Source organism: Lactuca sativa, chromosome 2, assembly GCF_002870075.4.
Source record: "Lactuca sativa cultivar Salinas chromosome 2, Lsat_Salinas_v11, whole genome shotgun sequence".
In the NCBI taxonomy this organism is placed as follows: Eukaryota; Viridiplantae; Streptophyta; class Magnoliopsida; order Asterales; family Asteraceae; genus Lactuca; species Lactuca sativa.
In genome coordinates this window covers 140,306,348-140,324,650 of record NC_056624.2, presented here as the reverse complement: position 1 = coordinate 140,324,650, position 18,303 = coordinate 140,306,348, and the positions used below count along the sequence as shown (strand labels likewise).

Genomic DNA, 18,303 nt, shown 5'->3' with positions numbered 1-18,303 from the left:
TTCCGTAGTTGTTAGTTGTGATCGAGGAGAAGTATGGTATTCAAAGGAAAATCTGACGGTCTGGTTGTGGGTAGGTCACCGGAAAATAGACAGATTAACCGGAGCTGTGTGAGAAAACGAACAGAAAATATCTGTCAAATCAGGTGGCTTTGGGTTTGTCTCATTCTATAGAGAAGACGGTAAAAGTGGGTAGCTTTGTTTTCTTTATCGGTGGAAGAAGGCTCTCGTATCACATAAGTGTTATGTGTAAACGGGTTTTGTGTGGTGACAAGAACAGTCGGGTATGGAGGACATTGGATGTGTCCGAGGTGGTGATCGGGTGTCCAGGAAAAGTCAGGATGGTTTGAGAAGAAGGTGATTAAACGTCGTTGTGAGTGAAGAGTGTGAATAAATGATTGTTGGATTAATTGTTTATTTACCAGGTCACGAGTATGGGTCAGCGGGTCGCTAGTTCGAATAGGTCATTTGGGTCTGGTATTTATTTATGCACAAGTTAAATAAGGATTTTGAAGATGAGAGACCTGTTGGAAGTACACCAGGTAATTAAGAAGCATGTAATTAAGATGCAATGACATGACCTAGAACAACGTGGATTAAGAGGGTGAATGTTGGAGTTAATCGAATTTCAAGCCACATGCATTTTCTTAAGGATATTTTAGTACTTTGCTTTGTTGATTAATGTTTGATCTAGTAAAAGCTAGTTGGAGTAGTCTAATTAGTGGGTAGAAGTTCCAATATTTAGAGATTGTGTTAATGTGCAGAAAATTGTCTAAAAAAATATTTGTTTCATCTTTCTCTTCCCGCAAGATTGGCTATTTCTTTTAATCCTTTCTTGTGTAGAAACATAACATCAAGAGAGGACTAAAACCTACAAAGATTACTTACAGCGTAAAGCTTGGAGCGTTGAAGGAGATGCACCGACAGAAGGTTGAAGGAAGGAAATATATTAATTCTATATTCAAAGGAATTAATTATATGCTAATTTGATAATAAAGGAGACAGGGTATTATTGCCAATACATTAATATTTTTGTGGATCAATAAAAAACTAGTTGGAATTAGGTGTGCCTTTGGCGCCGTGTTTCACTTTTCTTTGTTATTTGCTAATTTTATGCTAATTTTGATTGCTTATTTAAGATAGGAATCACTTGGATCACAAATGGCAGCTGGAATAATAAGAGGCAACTTGTCTATGTACGTAAACAACCACTTCTTGTTTTCTATTGAAATTACACTCAGATCAACGACTTTATTCGCTTCAATGCAGATCCACAGGTCATTCACATTAAATTTTTTAAGACTATCCCTACAGAATGGGCATGATCTCGATCGCTCATGCCTAAACAACCAATGGAAATATGATTAGGTCAAACTGAAGGAAATAACAACATACTTAACTCTTTTTACCGATATATACACAACATACTTTATTTTTCTGTCATAATAACAATGTACTTATATTTTTACCAATAACAATGTATTTAGTATTTACATTATGCTATTACATGTAATTATGGGTCCCATTTACTTGTTGTAAGAGAGAAACTGTAACAACCATAAATTTTACGCCAAATTTAAACTTTTTCAATCTTAAATAAAAACCAAATAGCATTGTTTACAAGTTGTTTTCAAATCCTTTTCCATCAGAGTGTCCCAAAAATCATAACATAAGGATGAGGAGCGGTACAGTCACGCCTTCTCCTTTCCATGATCTCCTAAAGTACCTGAAACAATAAACTAAAAACTGTAAGCCTGAGGGCTTAGTGAGCTACCCCTAAAATACCAATACCACACTGACAATACCATATCAGTAATAATCACTCAATCAATCAACATGCATACTGGGCCATCGTCCTAACTGGACCGCCCTACAAGGCCTACAGTCTATCTAGATCTATCCGATCCTTCGGCATGACTGGTCCGCCACGTGGGCCTACAGTCTCCCCGGACCGCTCATAAGGTGTGTTGGCCTACAGCACAAAGCAGGTCCGCCTCAACCCAACCAACAAGCAAATACTATGTGCGCATAACTATCATATACTGGGATATATAAACTTCAAGCATATTTATCACTGGTCATCAATCATAGAATTATCTCGTAACTAGAGTGTCGACCTAGCAGGTCACTAGCATACCAATCCCTACGGATCATAAGATCATAGCATACTGTCTACCCTGATTCCGATCTAACAGATCATAACCACATATAGCATACCATAACAATAACAACTAAAGGGCCAACCTTAGTGCCGTAGACCCTATCGATATAGTGATGATAGCTCACCTAGCAGATGTCGACTCGAAAGGTAAACTCCAAATCTCGGATCACTTGACACAGGCTCCACCACCTATTATCATAGTTCAACATACTCATAATTCCTTAACCTTATAAGGTACTCCATAACTCACTAGTCAACCCCTGGTCAAAGTCAAAGTCCTCAGTCAAGGTCAACAGTCCATGTTGACCTTAACTCGCCGAGTACCCTCGGCTACTCGCCGAGTTCCTTGAAGCATTTTCCAACTTGCCGAGTCATTGGGGTGACTCGTTGAGTTCCCTCGATTCCCAATCAAACTTTAAGGCCACCGTCGAGTTTCCTTGTAACACCCAAGATTTTGAAAGCCAAGAAAAGTAAGGAAAACCCTAAATTTAGGAGGGACTCGGCGAGTCCAAGGAAGGACTCGGCGAGTCGGAGCGGGATCCGGGTCGAGGAGTAAGTGACCAACTCGGCGAGTCGGCCAAGTGGACTCGGCGAGTCTGGTCTGTGCGAGGAAAACCCTAAATCCGGGGCTTGGAGCCTATTTAAACGTCTCAATCTTCTTCCTAGGGCTCCTTTACTGCCCCTCATACCCAGAACGCCGCACCCTAAGCCTCCATTGTGATGATTCATGCTTTTGGCCATTTTTTGAGTGATTTAGAAGGAGAAGAAGAAGTGGGAATCTTGGAGGCATCAACGGGTGGCTTTGGATCTGAGGTTTGGGGAACATTTCAGAGCATTGGAAGGTATCAATTCGTTTCCTTCCTTTAGATCTTCTTTGGTTATGAGTTTTGGGGCTTTTAAGCCATGTTTAAGACCAATCTTGAGCTTGAGGTCCAGATCTGAGGTTGCTACCTCAGATCCATGTTTATTTTGGTATGTAATCCCATAAAGTATCAGCCATTGGGTGGAAATTGGAGTCTCTTGGTCCTAAACCCTAGCTATGGGTGTATTTTGCCTAGATCTCCCTCTCTACACGTAAAGTTTGCAACTTTACGTGGGGAATAGACTTGGGAAGGGTAGATCTACAGTTTGGAGTTCATGCATGACTCGGAAGTCCTCTGCATGTAAGTGGATCTTAATGGACTCGGCGAGTCCTTCGAATGGACTCGGCGAGTAGCTTGAAGATGAGGAGGAACTCGACGAGTGGGATGAACAGCTCGTCGAGTCGGATGAAGATGAGCATGAACTCGGCGAGTTGGATGAACAACTCGGCGAGTTGGATGAAGTTTGCCGTGTGCTCGGCGAGTCTGTTCTTAGACTCGGCGAGTTAGGTCGCGTGGTCCCAAACCCTTCGAGTTAAGTCTCGAGTCAGCGAGTCGAGCCAGGACTCAGTGAGTTGGGCTGGACAGGAATCGGGAATCAGCAGACTCGGCGAGTCAGGGGCTGACTCGGCGAGTAGAGTCGCGAATGAAAGGACTCTGGACTTATGAACTCGGCGAGTCAGTAGGGTGACTCGGCGAGTAGGGTTGACCGGGAAGGTTGACTTTGACCAGAGTTGACTCAGTTGACTGTCAGACTAAGAGTTATACGTATATTGATAGCTCGGTGAGCTAGAGGAGCAGCGGTTCAGGGGATTGTCGAGTAGCAGCCAGAGGTTTATCAGCAGGGCTCAGCAGTTCAGGTGAGTTTCCTCCCAGTAGGGACGGGTCTAAGGCCACAATGCCGGCCCGTTCAGTTAATAGTAGTTTCCGGACCTCGGTCCGATATAGTAGTTCGTATGTTTGATGCCTTCGTGGTTCAGACATGTTTTATGTGCTATGTGTATATGTTTATGTTCCGGGCCACGGCCCGATGCAGTATGCAGTATAAATGGTTATGATATGCTATGCTATATGCAGCCAGTTCCGGACTTCGGTCCGATGCAGGGGACAAGGTCCCAGTCAGTTCCGGACTTTGGTCCGATGCAGTTAGTTCCGGACTTCGGTCCGATGCAGGGGACAAGGTCCCAGTCAGTTCCGGACTTTGGTCCGATGCAGTTAGTTCCGGACTTCGGTCCGATGCAGGGGACAAGGTCCCAGTCAGTTCCGGACTTTGGTCCGATGCAGTTAGTTCCGGACTTCGGTCCGATGCAGGGGACAAGGTCCCAGTCAGTTCCGGACTTTGGTCCGATGCAGTTTCCGGGCTTCGGCCCGATGCAGAGGGCAAGGCCCAATATGTGTTTATGTGTTATTGTATGGTATGTGGTAATTTGGGGGAGCTCACTAAGCTTCGTGCTTACGGTTTTCAGTTTTGGTTTCAGGTACTCGGTTTTCAAAAGAGGAGCTCGGGAAGATTGCAGAGCACACACCATAGTCAGTTAGCCTGGGAATGTTTGACTCTGATAATGTTATTATGTCTTGAATTTAATACTCTAAAGTTATGTTTGACTTATGATACGTTTTATAAATCCAGTTTTAGTAATGTATTAAAAGAAATTTTTAGTCGTGATTTTTGGGTCGTTTCAAGTTGGTATCAGAGCCTTGGTTTGAGGGATTCGGGCGCACTCCTGAGTGTGTCTGAACTCAAACTAAGGAAATGGTATATAGTTTTCAAAAGAAAAATCGTAATTACAAAAGAATTTTTGAGAAAAGAAAACAATTTTAGAAAAAGCAAAAAGAGTTTTGAAAAGAGAAAAAGGTGTGGTGCATGCAATCAGCCGAGCTCAAGTAAGTACTCCCAATTTACCCATACAAGTTATATTATGATTATCAGTATCGGTTTCAGTTTCAGTTTCAGTTCCAGCTTCAGTAGAACAGCATGCTAGAATAGGACTAAGGATCTAGGATGATGCCTTATGTGCCTGCTTTATGTGTTCAGCTTTATGAGAATTGCATGCTAGTATTGAGTAGACAGCAGTAGGATAGCCTGTGTAGGTTATGCCTGATAGCATGAGCTTAGCATTGTATGCTAGTGCAGTTTCTTGTTATGAGAATTGTTTTGCCTGAGTATGTTTCCCTTTATCCGAATGCTGCTTGCTTTGTGCTTTGTGGGACTCTGAGTGATGAGAGTTAGCCATTAGGTGAATACGTTTCATCACATGTGATCAGGGTTGAATAATCTCAGAGTGTTGGATTTGGCCCTATTGCGCAGCTCTCGTTTGAGTCCAACCGTTCTAGGGATGAGTCTTTTACTTGAAGGATTATCTGAGCCTCGTCACATGTGATGGTATTCAGGTGGTGACTAATTGGCATTACTAGGAGGCCTTCAGCAGCTGAGGACTGTGTGGGTAGAGTCAGAGGTTCCCAAGGGCAAGCCTAGGATGAGAGTAGCAGGGATCAGTAGAAGAGTAAAGGGGACTGTGTGGAGTTGAGGTAACTCTTGAGGAAAGTATGGATAGATGTGGAAGGTAGTAGGGGCCCATACTACTGAAAGCAGAGGATCCGTACTCGATTCAAGAGGGGCCAAGACGAAACCAGGAATGGGGTAGTGAGTGAGAAATTCCTCAGCAGTAGCATGTAAATTGATCAGGATTTTGTTATATGTTCAGCATGGTGACGTTGCGCGAGATACCAGTTAGCAGTTCAGGTGTCGAGGAGGGGTCTGGCTCGGGCTTCAGAACCGGGCAGCTTGATGATCAGATGAGGGATTTCATTTCCGCAGAGATTATGCGCAACATCATTGATCAGACTCCAGTGATTTTCGGTTCAGTTAGAGAGGCCATTGTGGAGCTCATGGGTAGTCATCTTAAGGCCTTAGGGGCCGGGGCAGTTTCAGGACAGTTTGGGGCTCATCTAGAGCCCGATTCTCATGGATCCCAGGGATCCATCAGGAAGGGGAGTCCCATTTTTAGCACTTGTCATCCGGGGTCGGGAGTGAGTGGTCCACCTTACCCCCAAGAGGGTTCCCTGCAGGATTGGATTGCTGCAGAGGTTTCGCGGGCTCTCCAGGAAGAGTTACCAAACACCATTGGGCGTATCACCGATAGTGTGGTCGACGGGATTGAAAGGCGGACCTCAGCTGTCCAGGCAATGGGTGAAATGGTCACTATGACCCATGAGCGGGAGATGGGCTCGGATAGTCAGCTTAGGAAGAGGAAGCGGTCTTCCGGTCTAGGTTGGCAAGATGGGCAGTCGGACACTGTCATAGTGGGTGTCAGAGGCCCGCAAGGTCGAGGTAGTTGCACGAGGAAGAAGGGAGCACGAGCTGGCGTGCGCAGCAAGTCTAAGTGTGGCAGATGCGGATGGAAGGGTCACAAACGTCAGGAATGCTCAGTAGAAGTAGAGTTATGCCATCGTTGTCATCAGCCTGGCCATGTTAGGGTGAACTGCCCCGTTCAGCGGTTGGGACAGCCTCATTGTCATAGTAGAGTTCGAAAATCAGAGGGATTTGAGGATCCTTCAGAGCAGGTTGCAGGTATGATTCTTTTCCCTCTATTTTATTATTCACAACATTATTGCTATGTTGCTGCGTTGATGTCAATAAGCTTATGTGTGGTGTTAGTGTGGCTTGTTCGTGATTATGTTATATGCCATTTGCATACCTTGGATAATTGGTTGGTAGTTAGGGGATGTGCTCTTATGAAGAAGGTTTCGGAGGATGCAGTAACCGTAGCAAGGTTGGGAGAGATTTGGTTCGTTTCGCTAGTTCGGAGTGGTTAGTGTTGGGATGGATTGGTTAGATCCCTAGCTATGGCAGGCTTGGGTTCCTTAGCAGAATGATTATGGAATGGCAGCAAAGATCGGGATCTCTTTGAGTATGAAGCAGCAAAGGGTAAGCAGGATCGAAGTAGGGGAGAACCCTCCGGGTATATATGGATAAGATTCTCGTAGACTCAGAATGAGTGCGCGACCTCTAAGAAGAAATGGTAGTAGCGCAGCGATGGATGGGTTGAGAAGTTCAGAATTAGGAGTTCGAGAACTTTTCCCAGCAGTTAGTTCATGTAATCGAGAGGGTTAGAAGCTGGTTGGGAATCCAAGATTGGAGGACCACCTGTCGGACGCATGAGGGTCGGAATGAAGATCTTGAGAACGGGTAGCAAGAGATGTTTTCGTATTGGTAGCCAGTATCTGCGGCGGCATGCAGGTTGCGTAGATTCAGGAGTTGGGAGGGTGGAAACTTCCCAACAATAGCTTCTTGTATCCGGATTAGTAAACGGTTGGTTTGGGAACCAAGCCGAAGGATTCCTCAACGAAGTGCTAAGTATATCAAGGATATAAGATGTAGAGGATGATGCAGAATTCAAAGTCCAAGGACTGTCTTTTTAGAAATCAGGATGAGGAATCACTAGTGGGATTAGGGATAGTCAGGATGTTCTCGAGATAGCAGTAGTAGTGTTGTAAGTCTGCGGGGGGTAGCCGTAGCATTCACTAGCAGTCAGATAGCAGTAGTAGTGTTGTAAGTCTGCGGGGGTAGCCGTAGCATTCACTAGCAGTCAGATAGCAGTAGTAGTGTTGTAAGTCTGCGGGGGGTAGCCGTAGCATTCACTAGCAGTCAGATAGCAGTAGTAGTGTTGTAAGTCTGCGGGGGTAGCCGTAGCATTCACTAGCAGTCAGATAGCAGTAGTAGTGTTGTAAGTCTGCGGGGGTAGCCGTAGCACCCACTAGCAGCCAGATAGTATTAGAGAGTTGTAAGTCCGCAAGCGTAGTCGCAGCCTTTTATCAGACTGGTAGGTAGCATGAGCGCGTGTTAGACGCGGGAAAGCAGTTGTACCCACCAGTTCGGGTGCAGCAGTGAGGATATGGGAATCCACGAGTTAGATTTCGGATTTCCCAAATGGTTCAGATATGGCTAAGTCAGCAATTTTGGCTATAGATCGTCACATCAGTTATGAGATCAGAGTAGCAGTGGATCGTTGGGGTTCGGATATGTTAAGGGATACCGTCAGCCATCATGTTGTTAGTCGTGGAATTGATGATGTCAGGATGTGACGTATGGGCCCGATCGGTTGGATCGGAAGGTTGCTAGAGCCACAGTGACAGGATAACTAGTGGAAGCTAGTCCCAGAGGAAGATTTCGTTCAGAAGTCGTGGAAGCGACTAAGTGAGGAGTCCTTTGACTCCACAGTTGGGTTGGAGCTCAGTGTTTCAGTCAGTTCGGTGTTTCAGTCAGATCAGTGTTTCAGGCAGCTCAGTGTTTCATTCAGTTCAGTGTTTCGGGCAGCTCAGTGTTTCAGTCAGTTCGGTGTTGCAGGCAGCTCAGTGTTTCAATCAGTTCAGTGTTTCAGGCAGCTCAGTGTTTCAGTCAGTTCGGTGTTTCAGGTCGTTCAGCAATTCAGTCGGTTCAGCGTTTCAGGCAGTTTAGAGTTGCAGGCATGTTCAGTATTGCAGGCAGTTTAGTGTTTGGAAAGTTTCATAATTTTGGACAGTATTAGTATTTGTGTTGGAATGCGAGTGCTGATGGTATAGTTGGCCGATTTGGAAATGTCAAGTCTCTCTCAGCAGGATCAGTTGAGCCTTCTGCCAAGTGTAAGTGATCTGTAAGGATAGCTAGGCAGGTAGCTTTTCTTTCAGGATGGAAGGCTCGAGTTAGTAGGAGTTGAGTAATCAGATGGGAGATAAGCAAGTTGGTTCCAGCAGCATCGTTTCAGTATGAGCGGCAGAATGGGTAGAATAGTTATAGCTAGTCGAAGTATCTTCAGGAGTCGCTGGAAGCGACTAGGAGATTGTGATGGAGTGTAGTGACCGGTGGGAGTCCGGTAACTCAGATATCGGTAGATTATTTGGACCGGGTGGAAGACCAGCGCAGGTAGGCGGCTGGTGTTGGGTATTGAAGGCAGATCGCAGGCGGTGGGCCATGATAAACTTCGAGGACGAAGTTCAGTTTAAGTGGGGGAGAGTTGTAACACCCAAGATTTTGAAAGCCAAGAAAAGTAAGGAAAACCCTAAATTTAGGAGGGACTCGGCGAGTCCAAGGAAGGACTCGGCGAGTCGGAGCGGGATCCGGGTTGAGGAGTAAGTGACCAACTCGGCGAGTCGGCCAAGTGGACTCGGCGAGTCTGGTCTGTGCGAGGAAAACCCTAAATCCGGGGCTTGGAGCCTATTTAAACGTCTCAATCTTTTTCCTAGGGCTCCTTTACTGCCCCTCACACCCAGAACGCCGCACCCTAAGCCTCCATTGTGATGATTCATGCTTTTGGCCATTTTTTGAGTGATTTAGAAGGAGAAGAAGAAGTGGGAATCTTGGAGGCATCAACGGGTGGCTTTGGATCTGAGGTTTGGGGAACATTTCAGAGCATTGGAAGGTATCAATTCGTTTCCTTCCTTTAGATCTTCTTTGGTTATGAGTTTTGGGGCTTTTAAGCCATGTTTAAGACCAATCTTGAGCTTGAGGTCCAGATCTGAGGTTGCTACCTCAGATCCATGTTTATTTTGGTATGTAATCCCATAAAGTATCAGCCATTGGGTGGAAATTGGAGTCTCTTGGTCCTAAACCCTAGCTATGGGTGTATTTTGCCTAGATCTCCCTCTCTACACGTAAAGTTTGCAACTTTACGTGGGGAATAGACTTGGGAAGGGTAGATCTACAGTTTGGAGTTCATGCATGACTCGGAAGTCCTCTGCATGTAAGTGGATCTTAATGGACTCGGCGAGTCCTTCGAATGGACTCGGCGAGTAGCTTGAAGATGAGGAGGAACTCGACGAGTGGGATGAACAGCTCGTCGAGTCGGATGAAGATGAGCATGAACTCGGCGAGTTGGATGAACAACTCGGCGAGTTGGATGAAGTTTGCCGTGTGCTCGGCGAGTCTGTTCTTAGACTCGGCGAGTTAGGTCGCGTGGTCCCAAACCCTTCGAGTTAAGTCTCGAGTCAGCGAGTCGAGCCAGGACTCAGTGAGTTGGGCTGGACAGGAATCGGGAATCAGCAGACTCGGCGAGTCAGGGGCTGACTCGGCGAGTAGAGTCGCGAATGAAAGGACTCTGGACTTATGAACTCGGCGAGTCAGTAGGGTGACTCGGCGAGTAGGGTTGACCGGGAAGGTTGACTTTGACCAGAGTTGACTCAGTTGACTGTCAGACTAAGAGTTATACGTATATTGATAGCTCGGTGAGCTAGAGGAGCAGCGGTTCAGGGGATTGTCGAGTAGCAGCCAGAGGTTTATCAGCAGGGCTCAGCAGTTCAGGTGAGTTTCCTCCCAGTAGGGACGGGTCTAAGGCCACAATGCCGGCCCGTTCAGTTAATAGTAGTTTCCGGACCTCGGTCCGATATAGTAGTTCGTATGTTTGATGCCTTCGTGGTTCAGACATGTTTTATGTGCTATGTGTATATGTTTATGTTCCGGGCCACGGCCCGATGCAGTATGCAGTATAAATGGTTATGATATGCTATGCTATATGCAGCCAGTTCCGGACTTCGGTCCGATGCAGGGGACAAGGTCCCAGTCAGTTCCGGACTTTGGTCCGATGCAGTTAGTTCCGGACTTCGGTCCGATGCAGGGGACAAGGTCCCAGTCAGTTCCGGACTTTGGTCCGATGCAGTTAGTTCCGGACTTCGGTCCGATGCAGGGGACAAGGTCCCAGTCAGTTCCGGACTTTGGTCCGATGCAGTTAGTTCCGGACTTCGGTCCGATGCAGGGGACAAGGTCCCAGTCAGTTCCGGACTTTGGTCCGATGCAGTTTCCGGGCTTCGGCCCGATGCAGAGGGCAAGGCCCAATATGTGTTTATGTGTTATTGTATGGTATGTGGTAATTTGGGGGAGCTCACTAAGCTTCGTGCTTACGGTTTTCAGTTTTGGTTTCAGGTACTCGGTTTTCAAAAGAGGAGCTCGGGAAGATTGCAGAGCACACACCATAGTCAGTTAGCCTGGGAATGTTTGACTCTGATAATGTTATTATGTCTTGAATTTAATACTCTAAAGTTATGTTTGACTTATGATACGTTTTATAAATCCAGTTTTAGTAATGTATTAAAAGAAATTTTTAGTCGTGATTTTTGGGTCGTTTCATTCCTCCATGCAACTCGATGGATACACACGCATACATATCCTGTAGAAAACTCATCTGACTCGCCGAGTTGTTCTTCAACTCGTTGAGTTTATGGCAATCTTCATCGGACTCATCGATTTGTTCATCCAACTCGTCAAGTTCATGGCCATCTTCATGTGACTCGCCGAGTCAATCTTGCGACTCGCCGAGTACATGCAGTCCTTTTTCCATACAGACCTATTTTGAGCCATGCAACGACTCCAAATCACAGAACCAAGCTTCTAGGGCATGCTTTTCATGTAAAGTTGCAAACTTTACGTGCATGCATGGCTATAAAGGCTCTAATTGCCTATTTTAAGTTCTTAATGGAACTTCATGCTCAAAAGGGACCTTAATCGTGACCAAAATTGAAACTTTATGCTTCTAGAGTCCAAGGAGGGTCCAAATCTGAAGTTACAACCTCAGATCTAGCCCATAGATCATCTTTCCAACTTATTATCTCATCAAAACCCTAAAACTCAACCAATACAAGAGATTCACAAGGAAAAAGGCGATGTGGTTACCTCCAGAAGATGATAACTGAGATAAGAGTTGATTCTCACACTCTACTTGCTCCAATCTCCTTCTCCTCCAAGCCTTCTCCTTCCAAAGATCCTCCTTTCAAGCTTCAAACACACAATGGGCACACACACACACGCGTATTAGGGTTTTAAGGGGCTCTTACAGACTGCAATGAGGCCAAAGGAAGCTAAGGCCCCTTTAAATAGTGGTGAAAACCCCAGAATTCAGGGTTTCTTCTGCCAGCTCCTACTCGCCAAGTCCCAATATGGACTCGTCAAGTATGTCACTTAACACGCGATCCACCTCGCTGCTACTCGACGAGTAGGTCAACCAACTCATCGAGTAAAGCTTAACCCAATAAGTCTTATTTAAACAATACTTGAGAACCAGGGCATTACAGAAACTTGCCAATCTTGATAGCACTTCAACTACAAAGAATGGCTGCAATTCGGCAACACAACTCTAGTATTTGTTTACATGCAAATCCTGCATTCAATTTCTCTTTCTACATCAGCACCCGAGAGTTTTCCGTTATCAAAACCTTCTTTTCATGAATATCTTTTCGACTATATTTATTTTTGTTTCCTCTCTTCCAAATCCGTTATCCCACTTCCGAGTTGCAATATCGAAGGAAATATAACATCTGTTAATGTAAAAATGCACAAATTTAGAACATAATGAGCAATTTTAATCATTCATTTTTCAGAACCTGAGATAGAAACAAAAATGATTTGTTTTGAAATGTGATTCACCATAAAAGTCTTTGATGCTTGCTCTCCTTTCTTGAATGCACATGGTAGTTTTGCCATCAACAAACGTTTGTTTTCCCATCAAAATTCATGAGTTTAATGCAAGGGCAAAACAGTAATTTGGTAGATATAAGGGAGGAGATAATAGATATACCATATAAATAGAAAAATCTGAAGCAACCCAAGGGCACCCGCAATTTTATAATCTGTCCATGGGAAGAAAAATGAGAACAAATCGATGGTTAGGATGCAAGAGAGTCTCATCTGGAGGGTTACTCCATCGTGATCCAAGGAAAACCTAAAGCCTAATTCATAATCAGAGGAAAACATCAGTCCTGTTGCAAAAATTGAACAACATGAACATCTAACACATAGATTGCAATTTTTGTGGCATTCAAATCAATCAAAATGGGATTAGGTGTCATTTCGATTACACAACGTCACATCATACCAACAAACAGGGGGTTCTCTGAAGACCTAAATAATACTTGATTTGGATGAAAATCATTAAATCATTTCTATGTTTCCCAAATTGGACTCTTATTATGAGCAATCAAATCAGCAAATTTTATCCACAATTCAGGGGTAAACATCTGAAACTGTAGATATTAAACCAATGTCCCTTTATGATATCAATCTAATAATTTAAAAGAGACTAAGGTGGTGTTTGTTTTTTCTGAGTCAAAATGTCTGCAGTCTGCGAACCACATCTGTAGACCTCTGCAGTAGAAGGGTGGATCAAATGTCTACAGTCTGAAAAAAGAAGACTGTTTGTTTTTTTAACATCTGCAGACTACTAAAATAAACTGAAATCTAAATAAACTGATTTTTTAAATTTCAAAATGATTTTTTAAATATTTTTATGACTTTGTTATAAATGATTAACGAATCCAGATCAACTTTTATGTATTATTATATAAAAAATAAAAATAAAAAATGATATGAATTAACGTATATATTTGATAAAAACCAACAACTTTGGTTGCAAAGTTATAACTAAACATTATAATTAGTGATCAAAAAATTTGATACATAAATGAATGAAAATAAACTTCGATTTTTTCAATTAAATCCATTAAAAATGTACCATAAATATTTTCTCGAGATATTAACGATACTATATTAAATAATGTTTTACAAAATTTGGCAAAAAAATATAAGAATATATTATGCTTTTTTTTCATATTTATATAAACAACTTCAATGACTATTATTGTAATAAATTTTTATTTATAAATTTGTCAAAAAGATCATGTTTTTATCGTCGAACGTTTTTTTTATGTTTTGTATTTTTTTTTTTTCAAATTGTTTATCATTAATTAAGTTGGAAAAAATATAAATTAAAAAAAAACTTGAAATAAAATAAAGATATATATATATATATATGTGTGTGTGTGTGTGTGTGTTTTTTAGGCTAGAAGATGTCTCAAGATGTTAGAACACTCTTGTCCACATCTGCGCCAAGAAGAGGGCGCGCAGACATTTTTAGGTCTACAGTCTTCAGAAAAACAAACAGTCTGTGAAGGCTAATGTCCGCGCGTGGTCTGCGCGGCGCAGACAGAAGAGGTCACGCAGATCTACAGACAAAAAACAAACATTACCTAAGATTATACGATTTGATCTAACATCTGTCAAATTCAACAAAAATTTAGCCACGACCACTTCATAGGTGCAAAAAACTGCTTCGAATTCAGGAAAATTAAAAAGAAAAATTAAAATATGAAGTCACAATTAACAACTTACTTACAGAGTATAGCGTGTTGTATATCAGCTTCAAGACCTTTAAGAGAATCCTTGAAAACTTTCCCCATTACTATGATACTTTTCAGAAAACACAAATTAAATTCTCATCAAACACTCGAAATTTTTTTTGGCCAAAATCGATAAAATAAAAAAGAAAAAACACTATTCGCAATCTGCAAACTTTGTTCCAATGAACACGAAATTACCAACACTGATTTCGATGGAGCTAATTTTTCTGTGCGTTTACTATGGCCAGTCCAAGTGCCGATTTCATAAGAAGGCAAAGGCAAACAGTTGTTAGAAGCAGAAGAAGATAGACGTATTTCAGGAAGTAACAGCGCAATAGGGAAGACAACATACCTACAATAGAAACAGAGACATGGACGGAGAATAAGAACGCAGCAGCGGAGACACTGACAGAAGATATTCATTCGATAGCTTCTGTCAAGTTCTTTTCTAGTGGTGGAATTGGATTGAGGACGACGGCGAATACCGGTGGATTTGTCTCTGTCGGTAGCGGAATCGTTCGTGACTTCACAAACCGATGAATATGAAGTAAAAGAGTAAAAACCATCGCCGACTTTCAGAACACTCTGGTTCGCTATCTCTTTCTTCTCCGACCGTTGAACACCAGCCATTTCTTGGGTTCTGGTAGGCCTTCGCTCTTCATAGCGGTGAAGCAAGGTGATGGTGGCGGCTGTAAACAACAAGCATGATATGTAAGCAGCAGTTAAAAAAAGGAGAGGGCAGAAGGCAAAATCAAAAAAATAGGATTCAAACCTTTTACACATCAACGACTTTCTAGGTGTTGAGCGTGTTGTCCCAGACAACTGAAAAGATTGTTAATGTCTTCGGGCAAGGGCAAAATCAAAGACAGAAGACGAACAAAGAGAGAAGTAGAGAAAGACAAGAGATAAAATTAGGAGTGGTGCAAGAAAGATGAGAGCCGTAAATTGCAAGAGCCATGTAAGTTTTCCTTGACAAAATTGGGAGCAAATTGAGAAAAGAAGAAAGAGGCGAAGTCAAAGGCGGCGGAGTCAAAGCGGTGGAGTGGAAGTGATAAAAGGCTAAAGTAGTAAAAGTATTGTGGGGTTAAAATGAGAATAAGAAGCTCAGTGGCAAAACATTAAAGAAAAAAAAAGTTACTACTTACCAACTTTTTAAACTTATATATATATATATATATATATATATATATATATATATATATATATATATATATATATATATATAAATAGCTGCTAAAAAATCATCTCTCATATTCTGATGTAAGTTCATTTCAATATGATAATTCACTCTTCAAAACATTTTAATTCTAATTTTATGCAAGAATCCTTCCTAATAAACGAAAGGGTTGTTTTGTCATTTGTCATTTGTCACATTTTATTCAATTTGTCAAATGTCATATTTCATGGTTATTTTGAATTAAATTTTTTTTTCTATATGTCATTTTATAAGATTTTCTATTTTATTAAATTTCACTAAATATTTTTATCTAACAATTGAAATAAATATACTAATAAATGGATTTTAATTTTATTAATAAACTTCATTTTTAATTTCAAACTTTCTAAAATTAAAACTAATTGGTTTCTTTTATTTATTTAAATTTGAAAAAAAAAATTATAATAATTCAATATTTTTTTATTTTCTTATAAATTCAAAGTTCTCAAATATTTTAACATTTATATATATATATATATATATATATATATATATATATATATATATATATATATATATATATATATATATATATATATATATATATATATATATATATATATTAAAATAACCCATATAATACATATGTTCATAAGTAGTAGAAATATGAAATCAAATGATAAGAAATTATAAAATATTTATGTGAAGTAAAGTAGTTATTTTATATTAAATATGAACAAATTTCACAATGAAATATTGCTATAATGACAATTAATTTTATATAAAAACTATCTTTCAAAGACGTGATACAAAATAAATACAAATCACAAGAACCATTATTACAGTTTACATTAAAGAAGATTTAACAATAAATATTATATAAAGCCTTCTGCTAAAACAATAAATTTTATAGTCATGTTATCCATTTGGCACCATGTTTTTATACTGAAACTTCCCGAGGGTTCCCTTGTTCCTGTTTTACAGTTTCATTTTTTTTTTGTTTCAACTTTGCCCACTTCAATGACATTCTTCTTTTATCGGCCTCACTCACTAACTTGACATCAGTTGCCAATCCAACAAATTGAAGAAACCTGATCAACTCCCATGTCAGATCCAACTGCCACCATTCAAATCCATGTCGAGCAGATCTCTGGAAAGCGTGGTGATTGTTATGCCAACCCTCTCCAAGAGTCAACATTGCCACCCACCTGTTTAATATACCATACGTTATCTTTCTTGAATCCAAAATTATAACTTGAATTTACACAACTTAAATATTTTTTTTCCCATTTATGGCTGTTGAGATGTTTCATGGCTACATACCAATTATTGGTGGAAGTATCCGGGCAGTCCCACGGCCTCTCGCCCCATTTATGGCTGACAGAGGATGCCAATGAGGCGAAATGATGAGTCACAACTGCTCGCATACCCTACATGCAATAACACGTCAGATTCTATATATTAACATGCGTAAAAGATCGACTGTAGAAATGAAACACAATAAATCTAAATCAGTTATTATATACCATGGCCCAGGCCAAATAGGAAAAGCCTCCTCGGAGATATAGTAAGGCTGCAAGTGCAGCTGGATGCCAGAAGTAAGTATCATGAAGAAACCTATAGAACCACTGTGCCTTTAGCTCGGATACTTTAGAGTATTCTCCACCCTTTGGTTCTCCACACTAATTCATTAGACCGGTTTAGTATCAAAGTTAGTTGTGAAGTTAAATAAAGACATTAATTAACATTAAAGCTGTGTATATATGCAGTTGGTATAATATAATCACCTTCGAAGCAACATAGTCGTTGTTACAGAACCAACCCAAATTACTATACCAAAAACCGCGGATTGGGGCAACAGGATCCCTATCTGTATCGGTATACTTGTGATGGGCCACGTGTGTGTTCACATAAAACATTGGATCTCTCTGCAATTTTAGTTATAGAAAAACAATAAGCAAGACACAACAACATAAAGATAACGTAACAGAAAAATGATACATGCTATGTGTAAATTACATGCGTATGCATAAGGACATGTAGGAATGATACCTGGAAGGCGTGAGCACCACAATAAGCGAAGAAATACTCGAGCCATTTGGGGAGCTTGAAACTACGGTGACAAAGAAGTCTATGATAACCAAGAGTCACACCAAACCCACTCAATAAACCCAAGACAACAGCCACTCTGATTGCACCCGAATCAAGCATAAAAGGTGCGCAAGCAGCCAGCACATGAATTCCGACAAACCAGCAAATGCTAGCTACGTCTTCGGAATCCCATTTCCTAAACCAAAACCATCCCTTAGGCCTCTTTTCGAACTCCGACGTTGAATCATCTAGTACCCCCGCTGCAGACGCAGCCGCTGCTACCCTAGTTACATGGCCTCTTGTTTTAATACGCAGGGGACTGGTTGACGGGGGTTGTAACGACGTGAAACATGGCATAGAGGTTAGGGTTTTGGATTTGTAGCTACGGTTGGAAGGGATAATAGCAAGGCATGTCCTCCATTTGTGGTTCTTTGAAATGTGAAAGTTAGGATGAATGGCTAGTGACATGGCTCTTTGTTCTTTTTGGAGGATTTGGATCTATATTTTCTAGTCGAATAGCTATATGTTAAAACCGCAAAACATTCCCACCTTCAATATATATACACACTTACGAACGTATTAATGCATGGTTATCTCCAATGCATTTAACCTGTAAATTACAATAAATTATTAAATTATTATTTTAAATTTAATATTTCATTCCTACAATTCATTTAATTCTTCAAACTTCGTGGAAAATAGTTTTCCTAAAAAACTTCAAATCCAATTAAACGTCAACTTAGGGTCTTATGACTTTAATCTTATTGAGTTGTAACTAGAAATTTCATTTTATTCGACCATTGCATTAAAAAACTCCTAGAATAAGAAAAAAAGTTTTTGGACCAAACGATTCATAATGATCATAAATGAAATGGGATAACATTTTCTTCAAAACAAGT

At 41.3% G+C, this 18,303-nt stretch overlaps 1 protein-coding gene across 1 annotated transcript; it reads right to left on the bottom strand.

The window, feature by feature from the left end:
* Positions 1-16,069: 16,069 nt before the first annotated feature.
* LOC111917517 (delta-9 acyl-lipid desaturase 1) lies at positions 16,070-17,940 on the bottom strand. Its single transcript, XM_023913199.3, has 5 exons — positions 17,366-17,940; positions 17,101-17,241; positions 16,840-16,995; positions 16,637-16,743; positions 16,070-16,521 (listed from the first exon to the last, which is right to left on the bottom strand). The coding sequence occupies exons 1-5, from the start codon at positions 17,870-17,872 to the stop codon at positions 16,254-16,256; spliced, it is 1,179 nt and encodes a 392-aa protein (XP_023768967.1). The 5' UTR covers positions 17,873-17,940; the 3' UTR covers positions 16,070-16,253.
* Between the last annotated feature and the right edge of the window lie 363 nt (positions 17,941-18,303).